Source organism: Eschrichtius robustus, chromosome 14, assembly GCF_028021215.1.
Source record: "Eschrichtius robustus isolate mEscRob2 chromosome 14, mEscRob2.pri, whole genome shotgun sequence".
Classification (NCBI taxonomy): Eukaryota; Metazoa; Chordata; class Mammalia; order Artiodactyla; family Eschrichtiidae; genus Eschrichtius; species Eschrichtius robustus.
The window spans coordinates 6654982-6671975 of NC_090837.1; the positions used below are offsets into that span (position 1 = coordinate 6654982).

General features: G+C 41.8%; 1 protein-coding gene across 5 annotated transcripts in view; it reads right to left on the bottom strand.

Moving 5' to 3' along the window:
- The window catches only part of DNAH10 (dynein axonemal heavy chain 10), a 146180-nt gene that overhangs the window by 78911 nt on the left and 50275 nt on the right, over positions 1-16994 (bottom strand). For all 5 annotated transcript variants that reach the window (XM_068562400.1, XM_068562398.1, XM_068562397.1 and 2 more), the window contains 9 exons: positions 15498-15614; positions 15312-15414; positions 14316-14494; positions 11648-11859; positions 10471-10624; positions 8665-8898; positions 6836-6958; positions 4595-4828; positions 2851-3074 (listed from right to left, as the gene is read on the bottom strand). In XM_068562400.1, the coding sequence (XP_068418501.1) occupies positions 2851-3074; positions 4595-4828; positions 6836-6958; positions 8665-8898; positions 10471-10624; positions 11648-11859; positions 14316-14494; positions 15312-15414; positions 15498-15614 (1580 nt within the window). The remainder of the gene's footprint in view (positions 1-2850; positions 3075-4594; positions 4829-6835; positions 6959-8664; positions 8899-10470; positions 10625-11647; positions 11860-14315; positions 14495-15311; positions 15415-15497; positions 15615-16994) is intronic.

A 16994-nucleotide genomic window follows, 5' to 3' on the forward strand; every position in this document is an offset into this window, starting at 1 on the left:
AGGGTATCGCTGGCATCTAGTGGGTGCTAGAGGCCAGGGATGCTGTTAAACAACCTACAATAAACAGGACGGTCTCCCACAGCAAAGAATTATCCGGCCCCAGATGTCAACAGCACCGATGGTGAGAAACCCTGCTTTATGCACATCCTGAGGAGTCAGAGCGGCTTCTACTGTTACAGACCAGAATCCCAAGTGCAGGGCAACCAGTACAAAAGCACTTTTTTGATAGTTTACTTTAATAGGAATAGTCAAATTACTTTAAAACGTTGTAGCAATCCGTCCCCCCACCAGCCATGCATAGTGCTGTCCTTCCCACTACACCCTCTCTAGCACTAGGCATTATATTCTTTTGAATTTTTTGCCAATCTGAGAGGTGAACAAAACAATATCTCATTCGGCCTTAATCTGCAGATCCTTGATGACCAGTGAAGTCTTTCCTCTTTTCATATGTTTATCAGGCACTTGGATTTCCCCTACTGACATACTAATTTCCAAAGCTGGTAAGTGCCTTGAAACACATTAGGGCAAACTTTTCTTCTAAATCGTACCTAAAAAAATAATGGACCCAGAGCTATAAGTTCCAATCCAGTAAAAGTGACTGCAAATGACGAGTCATTATCTTGATGATGGACAATTAATGGCAAAATAAATTTTAAAGAATATTTAAAACAATAAAAAGTATTTGGCTTTAGCGTCTTGCGTTAAAACTGTGCGGTGCCTCTAAAACCTAAATAGTATGTGTACTTATGGTCCCGACACACAAGAGAGATGTGACAAAGGTGATGGAGGTCCAGAGGACGGTACTGAAATGACGAACAGAGATGGACCTTGCGAAAGGCAACAAACCTGGGAAGCAGGAAGTCAGGAGAGGTGGAAACACTATAACCAGAGAAAATAAAGTGGTTCAGGGCAGAGCTAAGATGAACGTGATGGTGTCTGGCAAATCCCAGGACGGCGGGTGTGCTCTGGGGCTACATACACCTGGGCCTGCCCTCTCAGTGACGCTGAAACATGTCCGCTCAAGTAAATCAATATTATCATTTCAGTGACTCACCCCCTTCATTAGGAGCGACAAGTTCGCTTTAGCAGAGGGGTATCTAGGTGAGGAAAGGGGTGGCTCGGACATTTCCCAATTAATCAGGTTGCATTCTCTTAACTCTGTCTTCCACCAACCACACGTTGTCACACATAGCAACACCCTGGCAAAGTAGCAGTTATGAGGCAAATAAAATGAATAAATGCAGATATAAAATTCATACGATTTGGGAACATTGCAGAGATTTTTAGATATTCCGCGATCTCTACTTCTGAAGGGCAGTGGTTTCTGTCTAGTTCAGTTTTGAGACAGCATCAAGCACGGTGATTAGCCCAGAGCAGGAATCCAATAAGCGCTAGTAAAATGAATGAATACAGCCCATGATGGGCTAAGGCCACCTCCTATCAGCTCATGAGAGGTAACTGACAAATATTCAGGAATTTTGCAAGCGGGGTGTTAAACCTCTTACCATTATTCCATTCGGCTTTTTTTTTTTTTTTTTTTTTTTTTTAATTTTGGCCACGCCGCACAGCTTGCTGGATCTCAGTTCCCCAACCAGGGACCGAACCCAGGCCCTTGGCAGTGAAAGGGTGGAGTCTTAACCACTGGACTGCCAGGGAATTCCCTCCATTTAGCCTTCTTGAAATCAGACATGTGGGAGTATTTACACCACGGGAATTGGGAAATGCTCTACAGCAAAGCTTTTTTTTTCCCAGAGAGCTAGTTTACCAATACACCACTGAATGTGTATGTACGTGTATATATATATATATATATATATATATATGGACACCTGATTACATAAAGAAGTAAACCAATTTTTTCATATGGTGCAAAACCTAAGAAAAAGCAGGATCCTAATCAGACAAATATTATGCTCTGTTCTAATAATTTATTTAAACAGACATTTTCAGTTTGCAAAATCAAAAAGGCAGCATGCGAAACCAAGAGGACGGTGCTCTCATGATAATAAAGACTTTATGTCTGCATAAAGGCCCTACCAAATACACAACTCTCCTGGAAAGTTATCCAAAGATGCTTTACGTGCTTTGAGTTCAGCCCTCTTAGCCACTAGGATCAGGCATGGTTCAGCTCAGTGCTTGGAAGCTTCTAGGCCACAAAAATCAAAGAATGATTGAAATTCATCAACTACTTTAGAAACAACTTTGCCCATTAACCTACACATAGAATCCACCTTAATGAACACCTGGTTTCTGGTGGGTCACTAGGTTCTGCACACTTGAGCTCAGAATCCCCTGGGATATTGTGAAAACCCAGATCCCTGGGCCCCACCCCGAGAATTTCTTTTTTTTTTTTTCTAATATTTATTTGTTTGTTTGTTTGTTTATTTTGGCTGCACCAAGTCTTAGTTGCAGCACGCAGGATCTTAGCTGCGGCACGTGGACTTCTTGATTGCAGCATGTGAACTCTTAGTTGCGGCATGCATGCGGGATCTAGTTCCCCAATCAGGGATTGAACCCAGGCCCCCTGCCTTGGGACCATGAAGTCTTACCCACTGGACCACCAGGGAAGTCCCCTGAAAATTTCTGTTGGGGCAGGTTTGGGGTGGGGCCCAGGAATATGCATTTCTAACAGGCTCCCAGGGACCCTGATGCTGCCGGTCTGGGGACCACACTTTGAGACGTGCTATATGAGGTGATCCTTACGGGACAGATATACATCAGCTAATTTAGCTATGGCAGGAAAAGAAAACCTCATTTGAAATGTCAGTTGATCTACTCCAAACCTTGAAAATTGATCCATTGTGACCATAAATATGATAAAGTAACACACAATCACACTTACAATCTTACCTGGTTCTGTCTTCACAGTATCTAAAGATAGCCTCTTTGGTAATTAGCCTGTTAGTTCTTCGCATTTCATTCAAAATTGCTGTCATCCAGTCTTCCACGCGCCCCTCGGCCCGGATGATCTTCCGGAACTCCATGACCTCTCCTTCTGCTGAAATCATGGCAGACACCAGTTTTTCTCCACTGTCCCCGTCATTAAACCTCAGCAGTGCTATGTTGTCGTACATCTGCAATACAGTGGGAGAAGCCACCCTGTAATACCTTCCCTGGGTTCTGGAATCAAAGAACAGCCTGCAGTGCCTCATCACACATCAGTGCTGCCAGGATGCCAGCAACAGCATCAGAGACCACATGCTAAATAGATGTCCATTCATTCAATGACAAACGTTCATTGGGTACTTTCGCTTATCCTGAACTATGCAAAGCTCTGTGGTAGATTAAACAAAAAGAAAGAAAGAGAAGACAGACTTCCCTCCAACACACACTCTTGAGATTCTAGGGTATATGCTGATATGGAGAGGTATCTGGATATATGGACCAGCTGAAATCAGCATTAATCGAAGGAAAAGTATTGCATTAAGTACTTGATCCTTAGTGCTTTATTTGTTTGGAATAAAGGAATTGCTCGAAAACACTGGTTCTCCACCACGGATGATGTTGCCCCCAGGGGACACTGGGTGCCGTCTGGAGACATTTTTGGTCGTCATAGCTGGAGATGGATGCTCCTGGCATCTATTGGGTAGAGGCCGGGGATGCTGCTGAACGTCCTACAATGCACGGGACAGCCCCCCACTCCCACCCCCGACACACACATATACACACAGAGAGAGAGAAAAATTATTTGGCCGATGCCAATAGTGCCAAGGCTGAGAAACCTTGCTCTGGGCTGATACTAAATATAGAGCTTTGATTAGTTGACCAAAGATTATTCCTCGCCCAGCTCTGATTCTCTATCACAAGAGACAGTTTTGTCTGTTGTGTTTCCTGCCATTCAATATCGCTCACAGATACACATACGTTTATGTAAAAGTATGAAAACACGGGCTGGAAGGAATTACATCATAGTCATGATAGCAGCTGCCTCTTGAAAGTGGAGGAAGAACTGTGAACGGGGATGGAATAAAGAGTATGTCAACTTTATCTCTACAAATTTATTTTACCAAAAAAGAGACAAAGCAAATATGACTAACTGGTAACAAGAGTGTCAATTCTGGGGGGTAGATAAGGTTCTTTAGCCAACACTGTAAGGCAGGCACTGTTCTAAGTACTTTACAAACATTAACCCATTTAATCTTTATCGTTATAAATTTTTATAATTGGAGTTACTGCATTTACAGATAAGAAAACTGATGCCCAGAGAGGTTAAGTAACTTGCCAAAGGTCACACAGCAAATCCATGCAGAGCCAGGATTTGAACTCAGAAACCTGGCTGGATGTGCTATACCACTATCCTGTATTGTCTCTCTGCTTATTATATTAGTCTTTGTGTATATCTGTATTGTTTTAGTTTCTCCAAATAATGTTGTTTGGGGGACTGTGGAAAAAGAGCAACAGATAGCAGCTGAGTGCTGGTGTGACTTCAGACTACAGTGGATTTCATCAGATTTATGCCTCAAATAAAAACCCCAGCAGCGTTTCACAGTCTTAAACCCCTGGGTTGAACCGAACTGTGTAGAAGACTTGAATACAACAAACTGCAGTTACAGAGCTTACGCCACCTCTCCCCTGGGAGCCCCGGGGGGCTGACCTTGATCATGTGCTCCTGGACGCAGAGGGGGTCACTGTTGCCCAGGATGCTGAGCAACTCGTCATCAGAAATGAAGAAGAACCTGGGGAAGGCGTTCCTCTTGGAATCCAAGTAGTCGTTCAGGCTCTTCTGGCACTTCTCCAGGCCCTCGCTGATGTTCTGCAGGTCTCTAAGGCGGTTCGGGGCCTCACAGCATCTCTTGATCACGGGGTCTTTCAAGGTCTCGCCCATGACCTGGACAAAGTCAAGAGGACAGCTGTCAAGCCAGGGAAGCAGGAGCCTGGCTCTTGTCCCAGGTGGGCATCTGCCAGGGTCCAGGCACAACAGAGCAAACCCAACAAACCAGAACCTCCACCTTCAGGGAGGCCAAATTGGCAAAAACCGTTAAGTGTTCAAATAAGCACCTTCAGGGACTTCCCTGGTGGTCCAGTGGCTAAAACTCCGCTCTCCCGATGCAGGGGGCCCGGGGTTCAATCCCTGGTCAGGGAACTAGATCCCACGTGCCGCAACTAAAATCCCACATGTGGCAACAAACATCCCGCGTGCCACAACTAAGACCCGGCACAGCTAAATAAATAAATAGATAAATATCTATTAAAAGAATAAAAAATAAACAAGTAAATACCTTCTAACGTACTATATATACATAACTTACTTATTTCCAATGTTTATTTTTTTTCCATCCTCCTGCTAGAAGCTCAGCTGCCCCGCATAGAGATCTTTCTGTCTTTTGTTCAGTGTTTCCCCAAGTGCCTACAACAGTGTCTGCACACAGCAGACCCTCCATCAGCATTTGCTGGATGAATAAAGCCAGCAGTTTCACTCTGAGCAATTTGTATGCACCTGAATATTCCCCACTCTATATAATGGCAAAAACATAATGATAAGAAAGGAAAAGAAAGAAAAGGAAATAGCCTAAATGTCCAACGAGAGGGAATTAGGTCAATCATTTGCTGTGACACTTTAGATGTTTATTTATTGAAATATATGATGAGGATGTTAAATTTTTAAAAGATCATACTGATAAGAATGATCCTATTTCATAGAATAATTACATATTTATTGATATGTTTACATAGGAATTAATAAATTCTGGAAAGATACATGCTGAACTATTGAAATGGTTATCTTGGGCGTGCGATTGTAGCTATTTTTTCCTTTCTTTTTCTTTCTTTCTTTTTTTTTGCTTTTTTATAATGTCTAAGTCCTTCTATAATGAATAGGTATCTGTTGCGTAATTCTTTTAAGTTTAAAAAAGAGCTTATGCAGATGGATAAGAAAAAAAAAATCACGAACTCTAATGGACAAAAGAGATCCAAAACGTGAGCTGGCTGCCCGTAACTGGAGAATACAACATCATCGCTGAGTAGCAAAGTACCTGGGCTTTGAGGTCAGGTGGGCTGGGTGAAAATCCTCACCCCACTAATTACTAGCAGCAGTGACCACTGGTACCACCCTTTCTGGAAGGACTTTAAAATGAGCATAGTCTTTCATGGGTAATTTATTTGTAAACGATCTATCGTAAGATACCCTAAATATGGAAAAAACTTTAGACACAAACTGCAAATTATTTATGAAAGCAAAGAGTTTCGCTTCAAACAAGATGTCCAGTTACTAGACAATAATCAACTAAATTAATGTCAAGCCACTCACCAGAACATATAAAGGCATTAAAACATTTTCTCAGATAGTTTCATAATATAAACTGTTTCTTGTAATATTAAGAGAAAATTATAAGATAGGATTATACAAAATATCTTTATTTGTGTGTTTTTAACCCATAGACATAGAAAAAAGATAAAAGAAATATATATTAAAGGTGATGGAACTATGGAAGATACATTTTTCCCTGCTTTTCTACATTTTCCCAAGCTTTTTACAGAAGTACTATTTTTTCTTTTTTTTTTTTTTGCCGTGCGTCATGTGGGATCTTGGTTCCCAGACCAGGGATTGAAACCACGCTCCCTGAAGTGGAAGCGCGGAGCCCCAGCCACTGGACCACCAGGGAAGTCCCACAAGTACTACTTTTATAATAAAAAATAAATATGAAAACCTTCTAGTGCCATAGGCCAGTGGCTTAAGATCAAACAGAAATTTTTACTGAAGAGATTATGTTCATATACAATGATAGAAAAAATTGAGAAGCTACTAATAGACAAAATACTACATGCAAATATGTAAGTAAAAGTATCTCAAATCACTGTTCTTCTTTCAAGACTAAAATAGAAGCCAGTCACTTGCCCTTTTAAATACTCTATCGATGTTGTCAAACTTCTTTGCTTCATCTGGAAGTTGTGATCTGATATCTCCACCGATAAAGATGCTTTCCAGATACATCCATTTTCTCTGAACCAACATCCAAACCTGTAAATGCACAATGTTACCATCAACACAGGTTCCCAGGTACCTCGAGGTGTGTATGGCAAAATCCCACCTTAACACGGGACAGATTTAAACCAACCCGGGTCAAAAGACTTTCCAGGCAAGAGGGCAGAGTGAGTGCATACACTCCTTTCCAAATATATAGGAGTGACAGAGGAAGCATAGCTAAATATTCTAAAATACACAGCCACACTCAAAAACAAAAGAAAACTCTCCACCCCAGCCTGGGACAGGGAGAAAGCTTCTAGTTGGGAGCAGGGGTTGGAGCCCTGTGACCTAAAGGACAAACTGTGCAGAAGCCCAAGCAAAAACTGATCCAAACACTACATGACCCACAATTCCACTCCTAGGCATAGATCCAGAAGAACTGAAAACAGGGACTCAAAAAGTAGTTGTACACCAACACTTACAGAAGCACTATTTCATTAACCAAAAGGTGGAAACAACCCAAATGTCCATCAACAGGTGAATGGGATACACAAAATGTGGTCCATCCACACAATGGAATACGATTCAGCCACAAAACAGAATGAAGCACTGACACATTCTACAACATGGATGAACCTTGAAAATATGACGCTAAGTGAAAGAAGCCAGACGCAAAGGCCATATACTATATGATTGCATTTATGTGAAATACCCACAATAGGTAAATTCACAGAGACAGAAAATAGACTGATGGTTGTCAGAGGCTGGAGGGAGGGGAAGTAGGGAGTAATTGCTGTTTAATGGGTACGGGAATTTCTTTAGAGATGATGAAAATGTTCTGGAACTAGATAGAGGTGGTGGTTGCACAACATTGTGAATGGACTAAACGCCACTGAATTGTGGACTGTAAAACGGGTAATTGTATGTTACATAAATTTCATGTCAATTAAAAAAATTTTGTCCTAACAAAGAAAAAAAGCAGTACTATATCCAGGCTAACAGATGCCACTAATAAAAAGTAATAGAAAATCGGCACAGCATTGTAAATCAACTATACTTCAATTTAAAAAAATAAATTAAAAGTTTAAAAAAAAGTTTAAGTAATAGACAAAAAGCAAGTGACGGAAGCCCATGCATGACCACACTCCTAGCCAGTGAAGCAGGCCTGGCTTCATCCCGCCCCAAGCTCAGGGTGTGGCAAGTATAAGGCACTTGCCTACGGTCTGGGGAAGAAAACAAGGCAGCCACACAAAACTGGTGAAATGATCCTGGGTTGCTCACAGAGGTCTGGACACAAAGCAAGAAAGCCCTAAACCCCCTAATATAAGAAAAATCAAAATCACACAGAGAAAAACCCCCTACCATGAAAGAGAGTCACCAAAAAAAAAAAAAAGTGGTGGGGGGGATTGTCCTAAGAAAATAAAAAGTAGAAGGAAATCAGAAAAGGGCTTTAAATATGTTTAAATTCTTCTATGTGATAAAAGAGGTGAAAGCATTCTTGCAACAAGAACAGGACAGTATTAAACAAGAATAAGGACATATGAAAAAGCACTGATTAGGAGTCGTGGAAATTAAAAATGCATTCATTGAAATAAAAACTCAGATTGATGCTTCTAATCATCCCTCCCCCCCAAATAAATCAAAGACAGAAAAAGTATGAAAGAGAATCATTAGTTTCTGAGCACAAAATATTCTCACACAAAGTTTCCTTCCTGCTATGAATCGGCTCCTTTCCATCTTTTGTGTGTCTTTTTTCTCACCTCAATGACTTCCCCTATTAAAGAAAGCATTTTCTCCCATTTGCGAACAGTCTGCAGAAAAGGCCCCACAAATCTGCTTCCTGAGATGCTTTGCAGGTTGAAAGTGTTGTCATCCAGGCACTGGATAATATCATCAACAGACCCCAAGATGTAGCCTCGCTCCTGGGTGCCTTTGTAATACTTGACCACGGTAAATTTCATATTTTCCCACGTGTCCAGGATTTCCTTCACACCCTGGCCAGGAATATGAAAAGAATGATTCAGGCACAAGGACTGAAAAAACAGAACCCCAACCCAACAGCAACTTCCTAAGTTTGCCATGGATCAACTCAAACCCAGAGTACCAGTCAGTGTTCCGAATAAGCAGAGATTCTGGTAATCCTAGTCATCATTTACCGAGCACTTGCTCTGTGACAGGTAAGCACGTGCCAGTCACGATCTCCTTAGTCCTCAAAGCACCTCAGTGAGGGAGGGATTATTATCACCCACACTTTACAGAGGCGGGAACTGGGGCTCAGAGCGGGGTCGGCTTGCCACGTTCACTCAGCTACTGAGCGCCAGAACCAGGGTCTAAATTCTGTAATCTGCCTCCAGTCCACATCCTCATGAGATCCTGCCCCTCTGTTTACTCTACTGTGAAGCAAAAAAATCAAATTACAAATTAATATGCCTATTTTTATGACATTTTCAAAAACACCCTGTCAATATTTATGCATATGTGTATATAAAAGTATGTGTATATATAGGTGGTGTATATGTGTGCATGTGTATGTATGTATATTATGGGTATACGTATGTGCATGTGTATATTGCGTCTGTGTATACATGTGTGCATATATGTGTGATACATATGTATTTATGTACATGTACATAGGTGCATGTTATGTGTATATATGTGTGGGCATGTATGCATATGGGCATACTACTCATGTATGTGGATGTGCATGTATGTGTATTTTATACATCTGTGTGTATGTGTATGCATGGATATATGTGTACATGTGTACATATGTGTATATGCATTTTTTTTCGGTTGTGCCACGCTGCGGCACGTGGGATCTTAGCTCCCCGAGCAGGGATCAAACCCGGGCCCCCTGCAGAGAAGCCACAGCAATGAGAAGCCCGCGCACCGCAATGAAGAGTAGCCCCCGCTCGCCGCAACTAGAGAAAGCCCGCGCGCGGCAACGAAGACCCAATGCGGCCAAAAATAAATAAATAAAGTAAAAAATTTAAAAGTTTGTTAAAAAAATAAATAAGTAAAGTGTTAAAGGATATATCCTAAAATGTTAATAATTTATCTTCAGGGACCTCCCTGGTGGTCCAGGAGTTAAGACTCCGCACTCCCAATGAGGAGGGCCCGGGTTCGATCCCTGGTCAGGGAACTAGATCCCGCACGCATGCTGCAACTAAGAGCCCGCATGCCACAACTAAAGACCTCGCATGCCACAACTAAGAGCCCACACAGCCAGAAAATTAAATATTTTTTTAACATAATAATAATAAAAACGTAAAAATAATAAAAAATAATAAAGATAATTTATCTTCAGGCGGTAGAATTATGAATGATTTGTTTATTTTCTCAGTTTTCTACCTGGAACACCCATTATTTCTTCAATAAATAAGTCAAGAGTGAAACTATAATTAAGCACTAAAACATTTAACTGGGGCAGAAATTCTATTTCTAGAACAGATCATTCTTTCTTGCTCAAACAGAACAGGTATCAGAGCAAACGGGTCTTCTCTCTGAATTAAAAAAAAAAATTCTCTGCTTTTTCTGTACCGTTTTACAACTGAAAGTAGTCCTACCTTCTCAACGGCTATCTCCTTGATGGCCGACGTCACAATCTCGCTGAGAACATCTGTGTGTGTGTGAAGTTCCATAGCAAACATGTTTTCCAAGGTGAACGTTTCGGTCATTTCAAACATCACGCCTGTTTTCTCCATAAGCTCTTTCCAATGCCTAAAGGTGCATCCACATTAAAATCTTTCTGTCTACTGAGTTTAGTGATGGATTCAATTATTCCCTCTTTGACCACAGGATAAAATCCCATTATAAACACTTCTTGTGATGGAGTTCGGAAATACGAGGACATCACTGGAATTATCTGTCCAAAGTTTTCCAAGATCCCACTGGCTGCCGGAATTAAACCCCGGAAACAACATCTAGAAGATAGTTTCTTAGATGGCTAGTCTTCACTACCACCTAAGAAAATACACAACTTTTTGTTTTTTGGTAACTGCTTCTGCACGGTCTCTAGACGGGTGATCCCAACCTCTCTTGGATCACTCAGCCTGTCTGAGACCCTGGTGCAAATTACGAGCACTCATGTGTTGGATAAACATTCAGCAAGCACTAACTCTGTGCAGGCAGTGGGCTGGCTGCTGGGGGTTCAGAGTGACTCAGAGGCAAGGCCCTTGTCCTGGGGAACGCTACCAGCAACTTGGGGAAACAGTCAGTGACCGATAAAACAAATCTATAAATTAAATATCCGCACACTGTTTCGAGCACTATGAAAAAAAACGCAGAGTGATAAAGTTAAGAAGGGGGAACAGGACAGACACAGTACCAAGCAGCACTGCTCTTGACCCAATCTGGCCTCCTTTGAAGGTTCACATTTGCCCACTTTTACGGTCCCATGTATATGGGATGAATGCAATAAGGCAGCTAAACATGGCGCTGGACCGGCAGAATGCCAGGTGCCCAGCATACAAGCAGTAATCGTAGAATCACTGATTTTTGTTGTGCACAGAGATGGTCAGAAAGGAGAATCTACCGTTTTTTCTCTCTCTAGTCCCAGGTCTAGCGCAGGAGTTGATATAGAAGAATCCTTGTGGTTGATAATTTAATGGAAACTTTACATAGAAGCGATATTATAGAAGTATTACTTGCATATTTCTAGCCCTGTGTTGCTGTTGGAATCTTGTCCTTCGTCATCAGAGCTAAGCAAAGACATATTTTAAAGTAAAAGCGCCTCCCACAAACCTGTCTCTTAAAGCCTCGTGCTTCAAGTCAAGAAGTAAAGGAATCGAGTCTTTGAATGCCTTCATTTTTGCTTCCAAATGGTAGGCCACTGATAAATTTCGGACCTGCCGGGGCAGCTTTCTGAGGGACCTGAGAAAACTTTCAATTCCTTCCTGGAGAAACTGAACATTTAGGTTGATCCAGAGCGTCTGAGACCATTCTTCCTTTGCAACCTGGAAATGGGCAAGAAATAGTCCCATCAACAAGACCCCTTTGGAAACTTGAAGGTGGCTTGACCGGGAGAGCGCATTCTTAACCCTTGGTCATGCTCACTTCTCTCCAAATATCATCACCCATCTCCCCACAACAACCTCAAATTCACAAAAGAAAGATCGATTCCAAGGTTCTAAAACACAAACAGAACGTTCCAACTTTTTTAAGCCCTCACAAAGATAATGCTGTAGCCGAGGATGTGTAGGATTCAAAAACATGTCTCCCTTTCCTTCAAGGAAAAGGAAGAAGCAGGGTATCAGAAACAGGTATTTTTAAATCAGGGAGTCACTTGGGTCTTAAATATGTACTTCATTAAGGCGCTGTCCTCTTCTGATAAAAGAAGCTAAGGTTACAAAATACCTACAATTTAGATAATCCTGCTTGGTTATCATAAAGAAAAGACTTTGTGTTCCAGCTCCCTGAGATTTAATGTAAACAGTACCATCTCGTGTAAAATTTACCATCTTGTAGAGTTGGCATTTGCAACCTGTGACATCCAGGCTTGACAGAGTTGCTTGAGTCATGAAATATATTTGACAGGAAATTATGTGAATTGATGAAATACGTGTATGATTTTTTTTTTTTTTTTTTTTTGTTTGGCTGCGTCGGGTCTTAGTTGCAGCACGCAGGATATTTGTTGAGGCATGCGGGATCTTTCATTGTGATGCGCGGGCACTTGGGCTCTTCGTTGCAGGGCGCGGGCTTCTCTCTAGTTGTGTGTGCGGGTTTTTTTCTCTCTCTAGTTGTGGCGCGTGGGCTCCAGAGTGCGTGGGCTCTGTAGTGGTGGTGCACGGGCTCTCTACTTGAGGTGCGTGAGCTCAGTAGTTGTGGCGTACGGGCTTAGTTGCCCCGCGGCATGTGGGAACCTAGTTCCCCAACCAGGGATGCGACCCACGTCCCCTGCGTTGGAAGGCGGATTCTCTACCACTGGACCCCCAGGGAAGTCCCGTGTGTGATAATTTTTTAAAGTGTAAATGGCACTACATATGATGTATTTACATTTTTTCGTTTCTCTTCTTTTCTTGCCTTCTAGAAAGATATTAAAAGCTCCAACCGTTTTTTTGGATTATTTTGAGATGACTCCCATGATTCATTACCTCCTTTTTGCAAAAATTTAATGAGAAACAAATTAGAAAGAAATCATAAAGAAATTAAAGTACTTCTCGGAGTTTCTACCCCTAAATATACAACCAGTCAGTCATTATAATAATGCCTGTCCTTCATCCACCCTCCATGCCTTTGCCTGACACTCTCTCCACCGAGTGCATCTGTTAAAACCACAACTATGGTTAGGCCCACAACCCCGCGTTTATCAGGACCCAACACCTACACCGGGGCAGCCAACCAGGATTGCTCAAAACTCAACCTTGCCCACGGCCTCAGTCGAAATCCAGGACCGTGTGGGCACCATCGGTCACCCCACATCTCCTTGGCCCCCTTGCTCCCCATTCTTCTAGAGGGTCATTTCACCCCCACTCCACCATCCTCAACCAGCCAGCATCCCCGCCCACGGTCCCCTCTGCTGATGACCTTGCTATGCACAACCCTGGGGAACCGGACGCGATCAGAACAGAACGTTCAACATCTCCCGCTAGAAGCGTCTCTGTGCGAAGGCTCTGTCCTCCCCATATGACGGTCGATGAGTCTGCCTCTTATTTGAGGGCACCTCTTGATCCCATCCCTGTCCCACCTACTCAAGGACACCAGACATGAAGACTCCCTTCTCCCTCCTATTACCTGCATCCCCTCCGTACTGGATCACTCTTATCAGTATACAAACTCACGTTGCAATTTCTCCCACCTTAAAAGAAATGTATCCCGACCCCACGTCCCCTCCACCCATCACTCCTCATCTCCCTGCTTCCCTCCGTAACAAGACTCACTGGAAAAGTCATCTACACTTGGCGTTTCTAATGCCTCTCTTCCCTTTCTCTCTGTTTTTCCTAAGCTTTATGGAGGGTTCACGGGTGTACAGTAAGCTGCACATATGTCAAGTGTACAGCTGGGTAAGTTTTGACATGTGCGCATACCATGAGACCATCACCTCAATCGAGATAAGGAATGTATCCATCACCATCACCCTCGACGGTCTCCTCCTGCCTCTCTGTAATCACGCCCTCCCACCCTTCTCCTTCCACCCCACCCCTAGTCAACCACTGACCTCCTTTCTGCCAGGAACATGTACAGTGGCAACCAGGACATTCACAATGCTAGGCAGCCTCATCTCCATCGGGTTCCAGAACTCTCTCCACACCCCAAATGGAAACCCCGTTAGCAGTCACTCCCCATGACCTCCTCCCAAGAGCCAAAGGGAGAGTTTCTATGAAATCTGCCCCAGGCTCTGTACGATTGCGGTCTCAAAGTCCGCTGAGTTGCATTCCCTGCAGCGAGACCCAGTCTGTGCGTGGACGCTTACCTTCAGTCCTTCATAGAGCTCGTAAATGGTCTTCAGCCCGCTCATTTCCTTCTGCACTTCCAGCAGCTCTGGGTACATCGTAACCGGAAGATCGAAAAGCTTCTCAGCGTTAGCCAACTCCTGACGGTTCTTTTCGTGTCTCATCAGCTCTTTTTCAAAAGTGGCTAAAAGGTCTACTCCTAGTAAATAAGCAGATAAATGAATGCATACAATTTTTTAAATTTAATTTTTATTTCATATTGGAGTAGAGTTGATTTACAATGTTGTGCTCGTTTCAGTGTACAGCAAAGTGATTCAGTTATACATATAGCTATTCTTTTTCAGATTCTTTTCCCATATAGGTTATTACAGAGTATTGAATAGAATTCCCTGTGCTATACAGTAGGTCCTTGATTATCTATTTCATTTATAGTAGTGTGTATAATCCCAAATTTCTAATTTATCCCTCCCCCCTCCAACTTTCCCCTTTGGTAACCATAAGTTTGTTTTTGAAGTCTGTGATTCTGTTTCTGTTTTATAAATAAGTTCGTTTGGAATACATACAATTTTAAGGTATACAAAATTGAATAAGAAATCATGAAAAATATGCAAAACTATCATCTCATCCATAGAAGCCAACTGGGAAGACAAATTGAGAATGACCAGACTTTACCTTGCCATCATTCTGACTAAAACCAGAGGGCCAGTTACATGTGCAAGCTCCTCCAGCTAGAAAGTTCTGTCTCCTGAGTGTTCTCGCTCTAAGTGGCCTCAGCTTGGCCTGCAGATTAGAATCTCCACGGGAGCTTTTAAAAACCTTGAAGTCCAGACCACTCTCCAGACCAGTGGAATCAACTCTGTGGACCTGGTGCCCAGGCAGGAGTGGTTTTTAGAGATCCCCAGAGGAACCCAGTGCACAGGCAAGGTTACACACCACTGCTCCATCCCATCTTCCCATAACATTCTTAAGCAAAACACATTCAAATGCCTCAGTAAGACCAACGTGAATACCCTTACCTCTATCAAGATCTTCACCAACAGAACCAGGGCCTTCATGATAAAAACGTCTTGCAAAGCCCTCTATCTGCTGTCTGTAGTTTAATATTTCACCTCGAGTGATCTGAGAAAAGCAGGGTTGCATTAGTTTAGCCCACTGGATATTTTTCAACATCTTTACTCGGAAAGTAAAGCGTTTCAAGGTACCTCTGTGAACGTTCTCTTTATGCCTCCCAGAGTATGCTCCACATTCAATGCGTCATTAAACAGATTTGACCACATGCTCTCAATCTTGTCAACCAGTTCTTTCTCTGCATCGGAAGGCTAAAAAAAAAATAAAAGAACAAACAATAAATGATCAGCAGTTTGGAAATGAGATTTCTGGTCAAAGCTTCTGCTTTCCAGGACTTCTGCTTCTGCGTAATGGCAGGCTAGGTCATTTGAACAAATGCTGGTTGAATTATACAAATTAGATATTTATAATAAAAATAAAATCAGGAGAAAATAATTTTTTAAAAGAGGTAGATAACATAGGCAGAAAGAGAGAGAAATAACCTAGAGAGATAAGCCCTTCATAAAGTAAAACCGAGTTTCAAATCAACCTCATCTCTGATTAAAATAAGGTTATCTTGACCTGTTAACACACCCAGCTGTGTTGTCATAAGCAAAAATAAATCTCCTATGATGAAACATAACATCATCTGGAGCCTCCAATTCTCCCTTCAATTTTTCATATACGATGTCCAGAACTCAGTCAGAAATAATAGGACGATAAGGATACAAATGACTTGAAGGAAACCAAGAGATACACAGACAGTATAAGCAGACACTAATGGAGTTCTAAGACATAGAATTCTAAATAATTTACTTGATAAAGAAAACAAAAGACAGAACTGAAAATTTTGACTTTATTTTAATTATAAAAATATAAATTTTGCATACTGTGCATTTTTCTTTTTATCTTTGGAGGATGCTAGAGAGCTAATTTATTATTCTGAAAACATGTAAATACAGGGTAAATAACCTGCCCTTGTTATATAAACTGTATCTCAGGGTAAACAGATAGTTTTTAAGGAAAAGTTTCTCTTTTTTTCATTTTTATTATTTTTTTATTGACGTATAATTGACAATATTATGTTAATTCCAGGTGCACAACATAGGGATTCGTTATTTCTATACACTACAAAATGATCACCACTCACTACTGTGCATTTTCTGATGAGAGGATCTCTAGCTTTCAGCCAAGGCTAATGCTCAGTGAAGGTGATTAAAGCACTCAAGCAATGTAAATGCTGAAATACAAATTTTATGCAAATGCAGGCTTACAACAGCTCTTTGTTTCTCCCTTCTACTTTGTTTCTCCAGTGGATTCTTTTCTAGGTATTATGTGATGCAGGGCACGCAAAATTTTGCATACGATTTCAAGGAGACCCCAGACACCCTCAAACTCAACCACGGACTTTCTAAAGGTCTTTGAAACCACACGTAACAACCCTAAATAAAGACAATTGAATTATTATCTTCTACCAGTTTCTTTTATCGTCTTATCCCTCTTCTTCCCCCTTATCATTTTTGCAACAGCCATTTATTTATAAAAGAAAATTAACATCAAAAAAAAAAGAAAGAAAAGAAAGAGGGAAAACCAAAACAGTGTGCAGTTACAGACCAGTCTACAAAAAACACTATTTGAGCCATGCAAGATCG